The sequence below is a fragment of the Natrix helvetica genome (genome assembly GCF_964273705.1).
Source record: "Natrix helvetica genome assembly, chromosome: 1".
NCBI lineage: Eukaryota > Metazoa > Chordata > Lepidosauria > Squamata > Natricidae > Natrix > Natrix helvetica.
In genome coordinates, this window is record NC_138548.1 from 32,723,408 (window position 1) to 32,741,716 (window position 18,309).

The 18,309-nt window shown below is 38.4% G+C and overlaps 1 protein-coding gene across 2 annotated transcripts in view; it reads left to right on the forward strand.

Moving 5' to 3' along the window:
• SLC38A6 (solute carrier family 38 member 6) overlaps positions 1–18,309 on the forward strand; it is a 46,795-nt gene that overhangs the window by 21,710 nt on the left and 6,776 nt on the right. For both annotated transcript variants that reach the window (XM_081934668.1, XM_081934669.1), the window contains exons 7-12: positions 6,084–6,166; positions 6,656–6,714; positions 14,343–14,408; positions 15,124–15,177; positions 15,985–16,064; positions 17,935–18,035. In XM_081934668.1, coding sequence (XP_081790794.1) covers positions 6,084–6,166; positions 6,656–6,714; positions 14,343–14,408; positions 15,124–15,177; positions 15,985–16,064; positions 17,935–18,035 — 443 coding nt within the window. The remainder of the gene's footprint in view (positions 1–6,083; positions 6,167–6,655; positions 6,715–14,342; positions 14,409–15,123; positions 15,178–15,984; positions 16,065–17,934; positions 18,036–18,309) is intronic.

Below are 18,309 nucleotides of genomic sequence, written 5' to 3' on the forward strand. Positions count from 1 at the left end.
AAAAGGTTGCCCACCACTGGGCTAGTGTGGTGGTTAAGTTACTTTTCAAAAGCTATTTTTCTGATCCAAGATTTGAGAAGTTGTGCAGCGAACAACAAGCCCATCCATCCCATTAATAATTTTAAATCATTAAACGATGTTCAATAAATTGTGAATTTAAAGCTCGTGTTTAATTTATTTTTCAATTAACCTAACCTTAACGAACTAAAAAGTAGATTTCCAAATCCTTAAAAAGTCAAAAATTAAAAAAAATCGGATGTACCTATTAAGGGAGCCGCGGAAAAAATCCGAAGTGTTATGGGAGCCGCAAACCGAAAAAGATTGGGAACCTCTGGTATAGACTGTTAGCTGCTTGATGTTGCATGCCACAAAATGGGAGGCCATATACACTAATCAATTAGTCAATCAATCAAATAAATAAGCAAACCTCTAAGAGATGAACAGGTGATTCTAATATCAGTAGTTCTTCAAGAATTATGGACATGCTGCTCTGGAACAATCAAATCCTTTTCTCATTAGGGCAGTAGAAACATCAGCAAAGGAGCTGGGTAAGGGCTTGTATTGATCAAAACGGAAGCTCAGAGCTGTCAGTTGAATGTCATTGCTCTAAATATCTTTTGCAGCAACTCATCTCTACCACAGGAGACTGAGACAGCAGCAACAACAATAGCAATAGCACTTAGACTTATATGCTGCTGCATAGTGCTTTATCTCTAAGCAGTTTACAGAGTCAGCATACTTCCCCCAACAATCTGGGTCCTCATTTTACCGACCTTGGAAGGATGGAAGGCTGAGTCAACCTTAACCTGGTCAGGATTGAACTCCTGGTTGTAGATAGAGTCATCCTGCAATTCTGCATTCTAACCACTGTGCCACCATAGCTCAGTACCAAGTGGCAGCTTACTCCAGCAACCAGAAAGGCTACAACTGATTCTTTTCTACTTATAGAAGGGAATATCTATAGCTCAGAATTGAACTGTAGAGCCCCCAGTGCTCCCTGGCCGTGGTTGTTTGCTTGCAAATGTTTCATTACCTAACTAGGTAGCTTCATCAGTTCATGTGATGGTTTGGTGGGTTTGCTGCTGTTTATATATAGTAGCTTGCCTTGCCAGTTTTGTGCCAATATAGCCTCTTCCTTGGGTTCCTTGATTAGAATTGTTGTCGCCCACCAGCAGCCAGGACAGCTGGTGGCAGACTCAGACAGTGAGGAGGTTGGGGAGGAACATGGGCCAGTCCGGGAGTCTGGGGAAGGCTCTGATGAGTGCTCTACATCAGAGGCAGAGATGGGGCCAGGGCCTTCTGACAGATATCAGCTACCTTTGGAGTTGGAGATAAGTAGGGCAGAAGAACAGCTGGAGCCTGTTCCCGATATGTGCATGCGCAGAGCTGCCAGGAGAAGGGAACAATTAAAGAACAGAGGTCGAATCAGGAATAAAAGCACAAGTGGATGCTGAATGGCCACTCCCATAGGGAATAAATAAGAGCAAAGGGAAGTGGTGTTTGCAGGACACAATTAGTTTATTTGTATGAAGAATTGCTTATCTGAGTTTGTGCCTCACAGAGACTCTTGCCAAGTATTTCATTGTTCATTGTTGCGCTTGGAAGATATCGGCCTGGCAACTATCCAAGGACAGATAAGGTCTGTAGTTGCAATTAAATCTTGATAGGCTTATTGCCGGGATTTTGCTGAATGGGAATGCGAGGAATTCACAATAGTTAAATAAAAGGGGTGTTTTTTTCCGGGACCAGGAGCAAGTTTTGTGATTCTGTTAAGCCTAGGTCAGAACAAGAGTATTGTTTTTTCCCCCTGATGGTTATTTGGTATTGATCCTTGCTTATCTGAATATTGGCTGCTAAAAGGGATGTATTCTAGTCTTTTCGTTTCCTTCCTAGGTTTTTATTGCCTCTTTGGAATAGTATGAATTTCCTCTATTGGCTTTCAGGGGCCAGGTGAGCACATTAGGGCCAACTGTTGAATGGTTAGAAAGGACTCCATGGCTTTGGGGCTTATGAGTAAGGTTTAAATATACCATAAGAATATCAAGACAAAAATATCCCTGCCCAGGTGTTCAGCTCAAACAATACCAAATCTGCTGGGCAAGGCAGCAAATAGGCACAACCATTACTTCCAGAACAATGCCCAGCCCAGCCTGATAATGGAAGTAGCATCAGTGACCTTGCTTGTAATTGAATCCTTTGTTTTATGTCATATCATTATTTTTCAGAGGTACCGTATTTATCGGCGTATAACACGCACTTTCCCCCCCGAAAAATAGGGGGCAAATGATGTATGCGTGTTATACGCTGATATACGCCAGGCGATATACGCCAGGCACACAGAAAAGGATTGCGGAGCGCTTCGCCCCAAAAGCAGCTGCTTTTCTGTGCGCCTGGCGTTTAAAACATCCGGTTATCTATCTAAACGCCAGGCACACAGAAAAGGATCGCGGAGCGCTTCGCCCCAACAGCAGCCGTTTAGATAGATAGCCGGATGTTTTAAACGCCAGGCGCACAGAAAAGCAGCTGCTGTTGGGGCGAAGCGCTCCGCGATCCTTTTCTGTGCACCTGGCGTTTAGATAGATAGCCGGATGTTTTAAACGCCAGGCGCACAGAAAAGGATTGCGGAGCGCTTCGCCCCAAAAGTAGCTGCTTTTCTGTGCGCCTGGCGTTTAAAACATCCGGCTATCTATCTAAACGCCAGGCGCACAGAAAAGGATCGCGGAGCGCTACTCAGCGGGGTGTGGGCGAGAGGAGGAGAGAATGGATGAGCCGTCTCTCCTCTCCCCGACACCCGACTAAAACGCTTTCTTTCGCCCGCGGAAGAGCTCGGGCGGGCGAAAGGAAGCGCTTTAGACAGCGGGGGTGTGGGTGAGAGGAGGAGAGAATGGATGAGCCGTCTCCCCTCTCCCCGGACTCCCGACTAAAAGTTAATAAAAAAAGGAAGGAGGGAAGGATGGAACTGGAAGGGAGGCAGGGAAGGAGGGAGGGAGAAAGGAAGGATAAGAGGATAGGGAAAGAGGAAAGAAGGCAGGCAGGCAGAAGGGAGGGAGGTGCAAGGAAGGAAGGAAGCATAGATAAGCAGGAGGGAAAGAAGGCAGGCAGGCAGGAGGAAAGAGGAAGGAGGGAACTGGAAGGGAGGCAGGAAGGAAGGGAAGGACGAAGGGAGGGTGGAAGATAGTAGCAGTGAAAGCAGCAGTGTTCATAGTTGCTTTTACTGTCCTTTTACATTATTTACCTTATAAGTGGTAATAATATTAATAAAAAAAAGTTCTGAGCTACCCTTATTTTGCTTCAAAGTTCTTTATTTGAAATTTAATTTTTTTTCCTGAAATTTCCCTCTTAAAATGAAGGTGCGTGTTATACGCCTGTGCGTGTTATACGCTGATAAATACGGTAATTGTCAAGCCCTTAGCAGCCCCACATTGGCAGGATTCGGAGTCTTCTTTAAGTACTGTATTTTTTGCCCTATAAGACTCACTTTTTTACTCCAAAAAAGAGGGTGAAAATCTGGGTGCGTCTTATACGCCGAAGGTAGCCACCTGGGTCATCTAAAAATGGGGCAGGCAAACACCAGTGAGGAAGAAAGCGATGTCAATGACTGCGTGGATCTGTCCTTCCTCATTTCTGATAGCAGCGAAGAAGAGGAATTCTTGGGGTTCAAATAAAAACATTACAGCCTTATTTTTGTTACTTTCACTGTTTACTGACTTTACTGACTGTTAATGAGAGTAAAGATAGTTCTTAATATGTTACATGGTTGACATAAAATTGTTCTTAAACTGCTGTTAACTTTATACAGTTGATATAAAATATTTTACTACAGTATTTGGTTCAGAATCTTTTTTTTCTAGATTTTCCTCCTTTAAAATTGGGTGCGTCTTATATTCCGGAGCGTCTTATAGGGCGAAAAATACGGTAAATGTATTGAAAGGGAAAACAGTTTATGTTACAGGAAACATAGTACCTGGGTATGTTTATTTTAGTGTCCAACTTATTTCCGTGTTGATTAGGGTGATTTCTTGATCATCTTACTAACAAAATATTGATGACTATTCATTTTCACAATGAAGGAAAAATATGTAGATGTTATGTGGTTGTAATATTTTGGAAACTGCCATTCTCCAAGGTTCCAAGAAACCCATTACAGAGGAATTACTTTAAAAAAATCTAAATAAATTGTAAAAAGTGTTTGAATTCATGTTCAATTCATCTTAGATAGAGACTTTCATCCAAAGAGCACAACACCAGCGATAGCAATTTGCAAGAGGTTATGGCTAAAATATTGAGAGGGCACACATGCACACAGAAGTGGAATACTAGCTCTCATATTAATTCTTTGTCATGAAAATGAATAGTCAACTCCCCTGGGCATGAATGGAAAATGGTATTCCTGTGGTCTTAACTTTAACCAAGGAGAACAGGAGAACTGGAAGCATTATTCCCCACCATGGCAACTGTTTGAGAGGGAATCTTGCATTTTCCCCACCATGGCAACTGTTTTAAGAATACCTCATTATATGCTCTTGCCGTTCTATTGATTCACAAATATTTGGGAATTCTGGCAAAAGGCATACATACAGATTTATACACAATAAGAACTGAAGTCTAAATATTAGCCCATCTGACATTTTCAACAGAATGTGCCAGGTCTGCTATTTGGCTGTGCCAAAAGTTGTATACTGAAGAATGAACTCTTTATTGGGGAGTTTTCTATACCAGTTGGCCTGAACAACCAAAGAAACCTTTTTGGAGACATGGTGTTGAAATCCTTACCAAAACAGATAAAAAAATATTAAAGACTCAATATTTAATCATATAGGATAAATATATTATATCCCATGTACATAGGATCTAATATAATTGTCCACAGTAACTATATATTAAATTTTCATATCAGCCCACTATTGTTTTAGAGATATTCTTTTTTATTTATGTCCAGTATTTAGAGAAAGTTTGAGAGCATAGTTCTAACCTTGAGAGCTGCTACCTTCTCTGATTATACTGTTTTTTCCATAACAAATATTTTTAAATTGCTGTATAAGCAAGAAGCATCTTTCTTGCTTTTGTCAACATCAGCCAAAGACTTAAGTGCTGAGAGGGCAGAATTCACAATTGCCTAAATAACATTTTAAAAAGAGATTCTTGTTCCCATGAGCTTTAAATTTCCTTAAATTAATATATGATGGAGCAGAACTTTCACATATACCTTTTTGCAATGGATTTTTAAAATAAAAGAAATGCTTAGAAATGAAAAAAACAGATAGTTGCATGCCAAATCAAGGAAGGGGGGGGGGAATCTGGTTTCAAGGTGATAGGGGATATGTGATATGTCATTTTCTTAAGAAATTTGGAAACTCGTATTTTAATAATATTCTTTCTCAGATAGGAGACATTTTACCCCTGCTCCATTGTGTGTATAAAATACTTTCTGCTCCAAAAGATCATGCTTGCAGTCAAATGTGGGCTTTTAATTTGGATTAGTTAAGCAACGTGCCAACACATTTAGTTTTGAGAGCCTGCTGTGGGCCCATTCACAAAATGACTATCGTAGGAAAGTAGGGTTTCATAAAACTAAAAAGGCAAATTTGCTATTCAGGGTGCTTTTTATTATCCAAACTGTGTTTTAGTGAGGTCCAAAGCAATTGCTGAAAATAAATATGAGGCAAGAAGTTTATAGCATCCTAGTTTCTTATTTATTTGCTTTTTTACTAAACTATTTTTTAAGGTGGAAAAGAGAGACTGATAGGCATCTAGGGAAAGGATTTCTCAGGAACCAACATTATCAAAAATTGGTAGGAAGAAGTTTTTAATAGCTGTCTGTCTGCTTAGGAATAACACAAACACATACCTCTCACTTCTTTATATTATTTTGTTTGGTAAGAAATTCTTGAAAACTCAAAACGCTTCATACTGCTTTGTAAAACATAGGCTGTTTTAGATTGTCTTAATATGGATTTTAATTTTTACCTGTTTTAAAAATCTTAACTTTTAAAAATACCCCCCCCCCCCCACTATACAAGTCTCAGTATATAGGTGCAGTTTCCCAGACATATTGAAACTGTTTGCATTATATCTTCTAATAGTTCTTGGTATCTTGATGGAAGATTACTGCTGCTGATTACCTCAGTTTGTATCGTCTTCCCTCTAGCACTTCTTCCTAAAATTGGTGAGTAATTTTAAAGAGGATATTCCTATTGTGTAATTTACCATTGACAATCATCTTTTCTTTTCTAATAGCAGCTTGATTGAGAGACGTCAGAGAGGCTCTTAATACCAGTTTAAATAAATTAAGGAAAGATTGAGCAGCGTAGATTTGTTTGCAACTTAGTTTGCCTTCCAGACTTGCCCAGTTAACTTACTAGTTAGATTCCCCAGTATTTTGTCTGCTCTACTAAAATGAAACATTTACAGAAAAACATTAAAGAGCTGCATTTACTTATTGTATGCCGTTATTGGTAGAGCGGTTCTAATTCAGTGCTGCAAAGCTACAGAAATGGTCTGTGACAGGCAAGTCGGAATGTTTTTAGATGGAGTTTTAAGCCCCAGACACCAAGACCTATAATGAAAAACATACCTACAACGTGAAACTCTTTTAACCTTACATCAGGATCACTTTCCTTATAAATTGTCTCTTATTTTTACTGTTATTTTACAGGCTTTCTTGGCTACACAAGTAGTTTATCATTTTTCTTTATGGTGTACTTTGCTCTTGTGGTAAGTAAAAAAAAAAATCTAGATCATAGCTTATGTTTTCTTTTTCTTTTGATGGATTTCAGAATTCCTTTGAAACAGATGTCTGTCTTTAAAAATTTGTCTTTAAAATCAAAGTGTTCCTTCTCCTGTCTTGTATATGCAGTGTATGTTTTTCCTTGTGTGTGGGTAAGTTTTTTGGCTTAAAAAAAAATCAGGACTTTGAAAAAAACACCATTGTTAATTTTTTTGGACTGTGAAATGCAGTACAGTTGTATTTGTTTTTGCTGACAGGGCAATGAAAAATATTAGTCTGCGTGGGATGGAATTTTTCATCCTTACTTCCAACCACCATTTACTGCATCTCGTGCAGAAGAAAATGTAAACTTTTCCAAGTAAATTGAATTTACATCCTAGTTCAATAACACAAAGCACAAGAAGCAGCAAAACTCTTCTGAGAAATTTAACATCCATATTAATATATCAAGGTCTTATTCTTTCAGACGGAAAGAAATACTTTCTCCCTATTCTGTCTCTGTGTCCAGTAGGTCATTCAGTGCTGATGTTTACAGTCATTGCTGCTTTTGTGATCTTCGAAAAACACTAAGGGTGTGTGCATTTGGTTTAGATTTGCTTCTACTGTGGTTTCTGCTACAGTAAAGAATATGTAGAAATGGATGCATTTCAGGATAAGTTCAGACATGAATTATCTTCAAAACCAACATCTGTATGTTCAGGGGTCACAAATGTGTATTCAAGCAATTGATATAATTTAAAAATTCCAGCATATGCTGGCAACAATGGCATCATTTATATCTTGGGGATTTATTTATTTAATTGAATTTACATACCACCCATCTCATGTAAGTGATTCAGGGTAGTTACACAAATAAAAACCATGGAAAGCGACATACAGTAGTTCAAAACAGTATTAAAAAACAGAGTTTAAAGGATAAGAGTTACAGAGGTTCCAAAAGTTCAAAAAGCGGAGGGGATGCCCTTAAGACACCAACAACCTCCATGGATTGCATGGGAGAATGGGTCTCACCTCAGCTCTGGTGGCAAGATATTCCATAGGTAATTCCTGGGTAACAGCAGAGAAGGTTCTTTTCCTAGCCCTGGCAGCCAAAATTGTTTAGTGCAGGGGTGTCCAAACTTGGCAACTTTAAGACTTGTGGACTTCAACTCCCAGAATTCCCCAGCCAGCTCTGCTGGCTGGGGAATTCTGGGAGTTGAAGTTCACAAGTCTTAAAGTTGCCAAGTTTGGACACCCCTGGTTTAGTGTTAAGGTCTTTAGAGATTCTGTGTGCACTGGGCCAGGTTGAGAGGCGATCTCTTGAAGTGGTGCATCATTGCCTCTTTCAGTGTGACATCATCGTCTCCTTTAAGGAAGAGTTGGCTACCTTTTACATCCAATCCTTTGTTCTCTGTCTGGCAAAACTTAATCCCCTAGGAGTATAGTCTAGAGATGTTGGATCTCATTCCTCACAGAATCCCATCCATGTCCTCAAGAGTTCACACTTTCAGAAAAATCTCAAGTGATCTCACGAGGTATGACCACTATCGTCTCATGAGATTTTGTCTATCAGGTTTCTGAATATGAATAAATGCAAGCAATTGTATTGGCAAAATGCCTAGCAAAAAGGTCAGCTAGTAAAAAAAAAAAGAACCCCATTTGAGTATGTGTAGCGACTGAGGAGAAAAGAAACTTTTTAATATGTTATAAGGGATAGTTTTAATTAGATGAACTTTGAAATGAAAAAAAAAATCCCACCATCTTCCTTTTTTCTTTTGGGTCACTGTCCTCTTTTTCTTAGGCTATTTTAATGCCCATTACATGCTGTCAAAATTACAGATGCTTCCGTAATCCAGAAAGGTTGCTGATTCTTGGGTGCAAAAAATACCTTCTATTCGATTGAAGAGGAATCTAAGAGCTAAATCTAATATGCTGATGTGGTTTCTGGAAGAAAGTGAATAAGATCTAGTGAACGGTTCTTCTGATCCCTTTCCCTTCCACTATCATGTATATGCAGGAATATCATTGCACAATGTTCCTTCTTGGTACGTTGTCCCACCTTATCGAGATACTGTACTTCTAAAGCAAGCAACACTCAAAGAAATGATTAGAAAAATCACCCCCCCCCCCCATCTATTTTCTTTGTAGTTAACTCATGGGCCTAGGTAAGATTACTACTGGGTTGTTAGTAACAGGCTATCTCTTTAACTATTTTATTTTAGTGCAAAGATTGGCTTTCAGTGGCTCATGTTCATCACTAGACTAATAATTGAGTATCATGCACACTTAATGCTGTTTTAATTTTCAAAGTCATATTGACATGTAAAGCAAACTAGGAGAGGAAATCAAACAGGTACAAATAAAACAGAGCAGAGTGATAATAGTTCTTTATATGTATGTAAATTTATTTTATATATTTCATTATACCCCCATCACCCCTATTTTCTTTTAAATGGTTGCTCCTTGACCTAGGATAGATTGATGGAGGAAGAAATCGAAACAAATGAAACAGTAATAGCAGCCATGCTTAAACTTTATTATTCCCTCTCTGCCTTCCACCTGAGCAGGCATGCTTTGCTGAAGTTTGATGCTTTCCCTGCAGAATAATAAGCAGTGCCCCTTGACTCTCTTGGCTTGTGTTGACTTGCAGGCAGGCCTTACTTTTTTTCCTGTGTTTTTACAAAGATAAAAATCACATAAAGGCTGTCCTGCAAAAATGCCATCCAGAGTGCAAGACAGCCAATCCATTAAGGAATTGAACCATAGGATAAAAATCAGACTTCAAAGCTGTCAAAACCTCTACCTAAGGGCAGCATCTTTCAAGATTTCCAAAATATTTTTGCCAAGTCTAGGAGATGATAATCTTCTACAAGCTCAGCAACCTCCTGTGAGCTAAACTGCCTTTCATTAATACCTACTTGGGCTTACCTGCATCCAGTATGTCTCAGTTCCTTGGCAGGTCCAGTGACAGATCACTTATTCACCATCCTGTCTGATGTAAAAGGATTTTAACCAGATGGTCTGAGATGCAAATGACCTGTGTACACTGTATCTAAATGATATCTTCAGATTAGGCATCATGTTCATAGGTACTTTTGTTGTAAAACACATTTTACTTGATTCTGGTTTGTTTGCCAAGTTCTATTCCCAAGTAAAAGTCACAGTTGTTTAATGCTTTCATGTGGGCTTGATAACGCTATATGTTCTCTCACTGCATAACTGATGATCAGTCAGGGATTATTCAAAACAATTATTCTCTGCATTTAATAGGAAAGAAATCTCACTAATTGTTTTTGTCACTGGGGGTTATTTTGATAGTTGTTTGGTATTTTGCTCTTCTGGTCAGCTGCACTTTGATATGTTGCTTTTGGGTTGCAACCAGTCCAGAATCTTTACTTTACTTTACTTTACTTTAATTGGATTTGTTAACCGCTCCCTCTCCCCTAGGGGACTCGGGGTAGTGTACAGACAGAATAAAAACATTATAAAAACATTATATACAGCAAATTACAAAACCCCATAAAAACAAATTAAACATAAGTCTGTACAATAATGCCTAGATTAATTAATGATTAAAACCAAATTAAAATACCCCAATTTAAAATAACCAGTCAGGAAGATCAAGGGATTAGATCATGATTGCGATTGGGTCAGGCCAGCTAATTGGAACAGGTGGGTCTTGAGTTCCTTATGGAAGGAGCGGAAATTTGGAAATCTGATGGAGAATATAATATAATAAAATAAAATATGTAGTCAAAATATGCCCAACAAACAATTTTGAAGAGGGAAGAACATTAAGGCAAGCAACAAAAATATGTAAATGTATTTCAAAGAAGTAAATAACCAGCGAGGTTGTTTGGCTGTTGAATAACAGTGGTATTTAGGAAGTGGAGGAAAATAACATTGGATTGTATGAATTCTTTATCCTTATTTCACTACTGAAGATGCAGGCCAGACACTGTGTCTGAACTGCATTTTTCAGTAGAAGGATAGATAAACTAGGTAACGTAACGGGATAAATGTAATTGACAAATTAGAAACAAATAAATCCTTGGCTCCAGATGGTATCAGTCAGGAGGCTGCTTAAAAATTAAAATGTGAAATTGCCAGGGTTTTTTTTTTTTTTTGAAAGAAATAGGCAATTTTTCTTTAAGAACAGCATTTGCTGCCAAAGACAAGAAGAAAGCCAACAAGACTCCAATGTTTAAAAAGGCATTGATGAGAAATATAGAAAATCATAGTCAAGTTAGCTTATTCATTCCAGGTAAAATGATAAAAAGCATTACCAAAGAAAAATAATTTATAGCTTCTTTTCAGCAGCTTATGTTATTCTAACATGGCTTCTGCAGGAATAAATCTCATCTTTGTAAGTACAGGTAATCCAAATACATCTTGGCACCCTTTATTGTTACTCTGCCAAGTGCTTGTCTATTGCATATTCCTTAACTGCTGATTCCTCTATTTCTGATAAACAATATTAAAAGATCGAATCTACTCACTACTTCAATATTTTCATTGTCGGTTCTAAAGCCAGTTGCTGTACCTGGTCTCATTAGTTTGGTCTTAATTATAATTGTAGTCCTGTGTTTCTTTTTCTAACTGCGCTGTCATGTGGTATGGACAGGGAGGGCCTGGAGGGTCCCAGGACTACGAAGGAAATGGGGAAAAGGCCTGGGGTAGGGAAAGGCTGAGTCTCAAAGGACCTCGGCCTGGCTGGAGCAGTAAGCCAAAGCCCCAGGCTCCCATGTTTATTGGGCTTGGAGGGGGAGCACTCTGGCCGCCTCCATGGCTGGCCTCCCATCCCATTAAGTGCTAACTTCTAGTAGTACAGGTGAACTCTAGTGTTAGTTTGTTTGAAAGGAAAAGGCTTCACATGAAGCTGAAAATGTTTGTGCATTTTAAACACACACTAATGTTAATTAAGATAAGTAAATGCTAAAGGAAAATTTTCAGAGATCTATTAAATCCAATTACAATTCTCTGACCTATCTTTTTGTCTTGAAAAGATAAAGTATCGTGTACTTTAGTTTGCAGATCATTTTCTTGCTATCTCAAGTACAAACCCTTTAATATGTTCCAGGAATCCAAAATCTGACCTGGGCATATGGAAGCAATATTTTTATAGTACTATAATTTTCTCCTTTTGGTTTTTTGGGCAAAGCGTCTGCTCAGGTTATTGCCTGTAAGGACAAATGTTAATATTGGCTACAGATATGGGCTTGGACCCAAGAAATGAAATTCTGCCTCAGCTAGAGACTCCCTGGGTGATCTTGATCTGTTTTCCTTCTTTTTTTTATCATTATTAATAGCTTGCCTCATAGGGATATTATGAGAATGAGTGATCTGAGGAAAGAAAACCATTCTCTGAAACTGCTCTAAAATGGTGATCTAAGAATAATGAATGGAGTATGGAATTTTATCCTATAATGGAACATTTTTTTTCAGTTTTCCAGTATTCAGTTCTCTCTCTCTCTCTTTCCCTGCCCCCAACCCTCCCTCCTCACTGCCTTCCAGCTTTGGGTAAGCAACCGTTAGAGATTCTTTGACATTACAGGAATTTATTAAGTTTTCTTGGTATGCTTCCTTTGCAATTCTTAACAAAATTTCCCAGTCTATTATGCTCTACAAGCTGTTATTATTTATTAAATTTATATGCTTTCCATCACCCCGATAAGGTGACTCTGACTTGACAAATGACTGATCTCTTTCAAATCAGTCAATGTAGTATGATTACTCTAAAATAATAAAATGTAGTGTTATATATTCATGTCTCAGTGTTTATTGTGATCTTTGATTTGCTTTGTTGTTCAATAATTTCAGTTAGCTGGAATCTAGTTCTTAAACATCCGATGGATAGTAAATAGAATTTTGGATTTATAGCGTTTCAGAGGGTCAAGGTTCGTTTGCTCTTCTATGAGAAAAATGTCTTTACTTATATAAATATAGCATACTTCCTTCATGACAAGTTTGGTTTTTGTGCTTAGGAATTGTTTATATAGAATAGCACATACAAGTCATCACTGCTTGTCATGGTACAGCCCAGGAACATGTTCTTTTTACACTGGTTTTGAGTAGGCTTTTGATCAGAAAGAGCTCCTCTATTATTATGATAGAATAACAGAGTTGGAAGGGACCTAGATCTTTTAGTCCCACCCCTGCTCAGGCAGGAAACCCTACTCCATTTCAGACAAATGGTTGTCCAATATTTTCTTTAAAAATTCCAGTGTTGGGGCATTCACACCTTCTGGAGGCAGGTTGTTCCACTGATTAATTGTTCTAACTTTCAGGAAATTTCTCTTAGTTCTAGGTTGCTTCTCTCCTTGATTAGTTTCCATCCATTGCTTCTTGTCCTGCCTTCAGGTGCTTTGGAGAGTAGCTTGACTCCCTGTACTTTGTGGCAGCCCCTTAGAAATTAGAACATGCTACCATGTCACTTCTAGTCCTTCTTTTCATTAAACTAGACATACCCAATTCCAGCAACCATTATATAATTTTTGGTTTATGCTGTTGGGCAGAGATAGGAAGGAATACATTTGTATTATCCAAATAAAATGCATTGACTCTTATCTATACATTAACATAGGTTCAGCCAACTGCAAGACTGTTAAAAGTGAAAGGAATTCTTCCCAAGAATTATTTAGTTTCTTCTTCATCAGAATGCCTTAAGAGAGTTAATAGTGCTCAGAATTAGGTGGGCAATAAGAGGAAATTCACAAACATGCAGACTTAACTATATTCACTTATCTGGATAGAAACCATTTGCCACTGTACAGAACACTGTTGGATGGATGTTGATTATTGTAGGCAATATTGACCTTTTTGGATATCATTCCCCACTATTTGGTACTTCTAGGAAAAGGTAGAAACAAAAATCAGTGTCCTGTAGCTTGGTCTCACACATATAGCCCTTTGGGAGATAACACTTGAGATATTACTATCTGAACATGCTTTTCAAGAGGCAACTGGACTTTTGGGTTTTTCTCTTGTGACCTTCTCAATCTGTTTTTGAGCATAAGGGTTCTGTGTAGGTATTATTTCCCACCATTTTTACTTACTCTATCACTGTGACGGCGAACCTATGGCGCGTGTGCCCAAAGTGTCACGTGAAACCATGTCCCCTGGCATGCATGGCCTTGCCTGTTTGTCATCCGGGTTTCTGACATGCATGCAAGTGTGACGATCAGCTGTCCACGGCAGCGCGCCCGCCGAAGTTTGGCTTTTCCGGAGCGTGATGCCTTTGCGCGTGCGGCAATGCCGAAAACCGGCCTGCGCATGTGGGCCAGCTGATCATCGAGCACGCATGTGCGGTAGAACCCAGAAGTTCAGCTTTTCCGAAGCGCAGCCCTGATGAGAACGTGCGTGAGCATTGTTTCCGCGTGACCTTTTTACCATCACTGTTCTATCAAATCACAAGTGCTCCAGTGCCAAAGGAAATTCTGTATGAGTAAACTAGTAGTTTTAAAAATAACAGACTTAAATTACAATGGGGTTCTCCAGATATGTTGATCTGCTACTCTCATCATTCCTCATTACAATATCTCATAACTATGCTGATTAGATGATAAGCATTAGTTTTTGATTGGATGCAGTATGGTCATTGCTAACTGAACTCTTACTTTTTTCTTCTTTTTTATAGATAATCATTAAAAAGTGGTCAATTCCTTGTCCTCTGCCACTAAACTTTGCTACAGGATTTTCCCAGGTATATAAATTACTTTAAATCTGAAATTTATTGTTGTTGAATTTTCTGCAGGCCTTTTATTTCAGGACTACCAAGTGTTACAGAGTAAAATGATTACTTGAACAATAATTTATAGTACCTTGAAATAGCACAGATGGTTTGCTGAACTCTCTCTCTCTCTCTCTCTCTCTCTCTCTCTCTCTCTCTCTCTCTCTCTCTCTCTCTCTCTCTCTCTCTCTCTCTCTCTCTCTCTCTCTCTCTCTCCTCTCTCTCTCTCTCTCTCTCTCTCTCTCTCTCTCTCTATATATATATATATATATATATATATATATATATATATATATATATATATATTACTGTATAACTAGAAGTGCACAATGCAAGATTATAGGTTTTACATACAACATACCTATGTCTTTTCCTCATTAATTTATGCAGATGCATTGCACTACAAAGAAACAGATTCTGGAAAGGAACTATCCATCTGGAATAATTTATCACTGAATAAGGATGACTCCCCCCCCCCCAAATATCTTAAACCATTTCTGTTTTGTTGGTAGTTGCAGTAGGCTACTACATGGTTTTGAAAGTAACTGAGGATTACTTTAAAGTGATTAGTATAAATGTGGCCTTCATTAAATCGCCTTTGTAAGATCACTGGTAGGAATTTGAAATAGTTTTTAAATTATGTAATTTGAACCCAGCTGAGGTACTTTTTTGGTTTTGTTTTACATAGGTTTCAAACTCTACTGGGGACTGTAATGCACAACTTTTTAATTTCTCCAAAGAGGTAATCTAAAATATTTTTAATTGTTTAAAATAGTTTACAAAAATGTATTGAAGCATTAGAATTACTGATAGAAGAAAATATTTGTATCTCATGAAATGTGTGGTTTATTAGAATTATGAGATTAGAATTAGCATTAGAATTATCCAGAGATTCTCAGTATGACTGTCTTTGTGTATAGTACTTCCTAAGGATGATAAATTGAATTGGGAATCTGTCCCAAATCTGAAGTCTCCAGTGGAGAACCTCTTTAATGTCAGCTAGCTCTCCCTTCCCCCTGATCTTTTACACTGATAAAGCATTCTAGTTTATTTTTTAAATGGATGCCTTGCAAGCTATAAAGCCTTCACCACGATTATTAGTTCCAATAATGTCTTTGAGTCCTGGATGAACTCTGCAAGTTTTCTTAGAAAATAAAAATTGTGGGAAACTGCAGCCCAGTATTTTAGTTGAAGCTGTATCCACCTGCCCAGAAAAAAAGGGATAAAAACAGAGATAATATGGCACACAGAGCAACAGACTGACCCACAACATTTTGTTAAATGGGTTTTTTACTCATTACATTTGTATCTAGCCATGTTATGCATATATATGATGTGTGTGTGTGTGAGAGAGAGGGAGGGAGGGAGAAAGAAAGGCAACAATATTTCTGTCTTTCACAAACATATTCAAGGCAGCCAAAACCCCATAGTAAAACATAGTGGAACCAATACAACTTAATTGTTGACATTTTTTTTGCAAGGGTTTAAAAATAAGTTTCAAACATTTACAGACTTTATTTCAACACTGACTTTCTTTCTTTTTTATTAGACTGCTTATGCCATTCCAACTATGGCTTTCTCATTTCTCTGCCATACATCAGTACTGCCAATTTATTGTGAGCTCCAAAGGTAACATTTAATTTGTAAGTGCAAACCATTAAGAAAAACAGAAGTAGAAGTATTGAAATTTGGAAGATTTATTTCCTTTTTAATCTAGTGTGGATGATATTGAAAGATGCCATTTAGGCTCTTGAGTGCAACTTACATATTAACATTCACAAACAATTAAAAGAAAACTTTGGAAGCTATCTGATTCCAAAATTACTTGGGCAGCTTACACTAAATATTTAGGGAATGGTTCATTAAGCAGAGAATAAGGCACAGATCTATGATACTCCTTGGTTGTTTAGTGCTTAAATGTATAAGAAATGCTTATGTAAAGGTGCTATCTGGTTGGTTTATTCTGATTGGGAACCAGTGGTTAAACTGACAACCTAAAACTGTCAGGCGTGCCTCCTTCAGTAACCAAGAAAGAAATCCTCCAACTCCATTGTTTGTGGAATTAAAAGTACTTTTACTGGTTATGAATATATAGCAGCAAAGTAAAGCAAGGTCTGAGTCAAAAAAGCGCGAAATCATACATATCAAAACATTTGCCCAGCCCCCTCCCTCCAACCACCCCCACCGCATTGCCCAATCTGCAACTCCCTTAGGTGTCATGTGGGCTGCATCTCCAAGAACCATCATCAGGTTGGTATGCAAGATGGTTGGCCTTGACTAGGTCCAAACATCAGCTATCAGCATGCGCAGGTGAGAACAAAACTCCCTTTTTGACTATCACTCCTGTACCATATTTTCCCATCCCAAATACCATGCCCCCCTCCCCGTTTCCATGACAGCCGAGGGCAAGCCAGAGAAGCAGAGGCTGACAAAAACAATGCTAAGTATTTCCCTCCAGGAAATGGAGGGAATGGAGTCCTAGACTTAATGATACTCATGGAGTTAACGCTAGCACTAGGTTAACTTAATCAACAATGAATGCTTGTCTGTATGGAATAGTCCTAGTCCAGAGTTGACAGAAGACTAGCTTTGCAAACTGCCCCCCCCCCCAATCCCACATTCATGTAACTTGGGCCAATTTCTTCTTCATTGACTCTGGTCTTGCATTATTTGTTTAATTTAATTTCATTATTGCAGCCAGTGAGCCAGAGGTGGTATTCAGCTGACCAGTTCTGGAGAACCAGTAGTGGAAATTTTGAGTAGTTTGGAAAATCGGTAAATAGCATCTCTGACAGGCCCCGTGCCCATCTATTCTCTGCCTCCCGAGTCCCAGCTGATCAGGAGGGAATGGGGATTTTGGAGTAATTTTCCCCTGGAGTGGGGAGGGAATGGAGATTTTACAGTATCCTTCCCCTGCCCCGCCCACCAAGCCATGCCATGCCCACAAAGCCACGTCCACAGAACCGGTAGTAAAAATCTTTTGAAATTTTGAATACAGTGAGCAATATGTTTTACTTCATCTAGACTAGAAGGAATGTATATGTTCTATCAGTCTAAGTTATTTTCAGCAATTTTCTACAGAACCACAATTGAAAGGTGGCAATTTTCTTTGTTTAGCCTTTTTGACAATTTAGCTTTCATAGCTGTAAGTTATAAGAAAACCATATTTTATCTAAATTTTCCTAAGTAGCATGAATCTTTTTATATCATGGCAACAGTCACTATCCCTAGGAGTTTTGGGGCCAAGGAATATAAAGCCTGTCATGTGAAGAAGAAATTAATTGAATTATTAAAAATTTAAATCCTCTGAAAGTTCCAAAAAGCTGTTCTCCAAGTCTCTATAATATTCCATCCAAGAATTGTTCCTTGGGGTGGGATGTAAGGTGTGGGTGTTGAAGGAAGCTGTTATCCATTGGTTAACAGCTTAAACATTCATCTGTAGAGATTTGTGTTTCTATGAATTCCTTTCATAATGCCACTTTTTTTTCCCTTTTTGTAGTCCATCCAAAAGCAGGATGCAAAAGGTTGCCAACACAGGAATTGCTCTCAGCTTTCTAGTTTATTTTCTGTCAGCACTATTTGGATACCTCACTTTTTACAGTATGTTATCAAATATTAATTTCTGTTTATTAATAGGAGATAAATAGCAGAAGCCCACAATATGGGGACCCAACATACCAGAGTGAGCAGCATGCAGGCACTTTGATTGCCATCGAATGGGGCCTTCTTTGCCCTGTTGGCATTGAGGAATGCAAAGGTAGATCCTCTTAATTGATTTCCCAACATGATTCTCAACATGATTGGGTTCCCAGCAGCTATCAATTAACTGTTGGATCGCCTTTTTAGGGCTATAACAACGTTGGGGTAGAAGGTT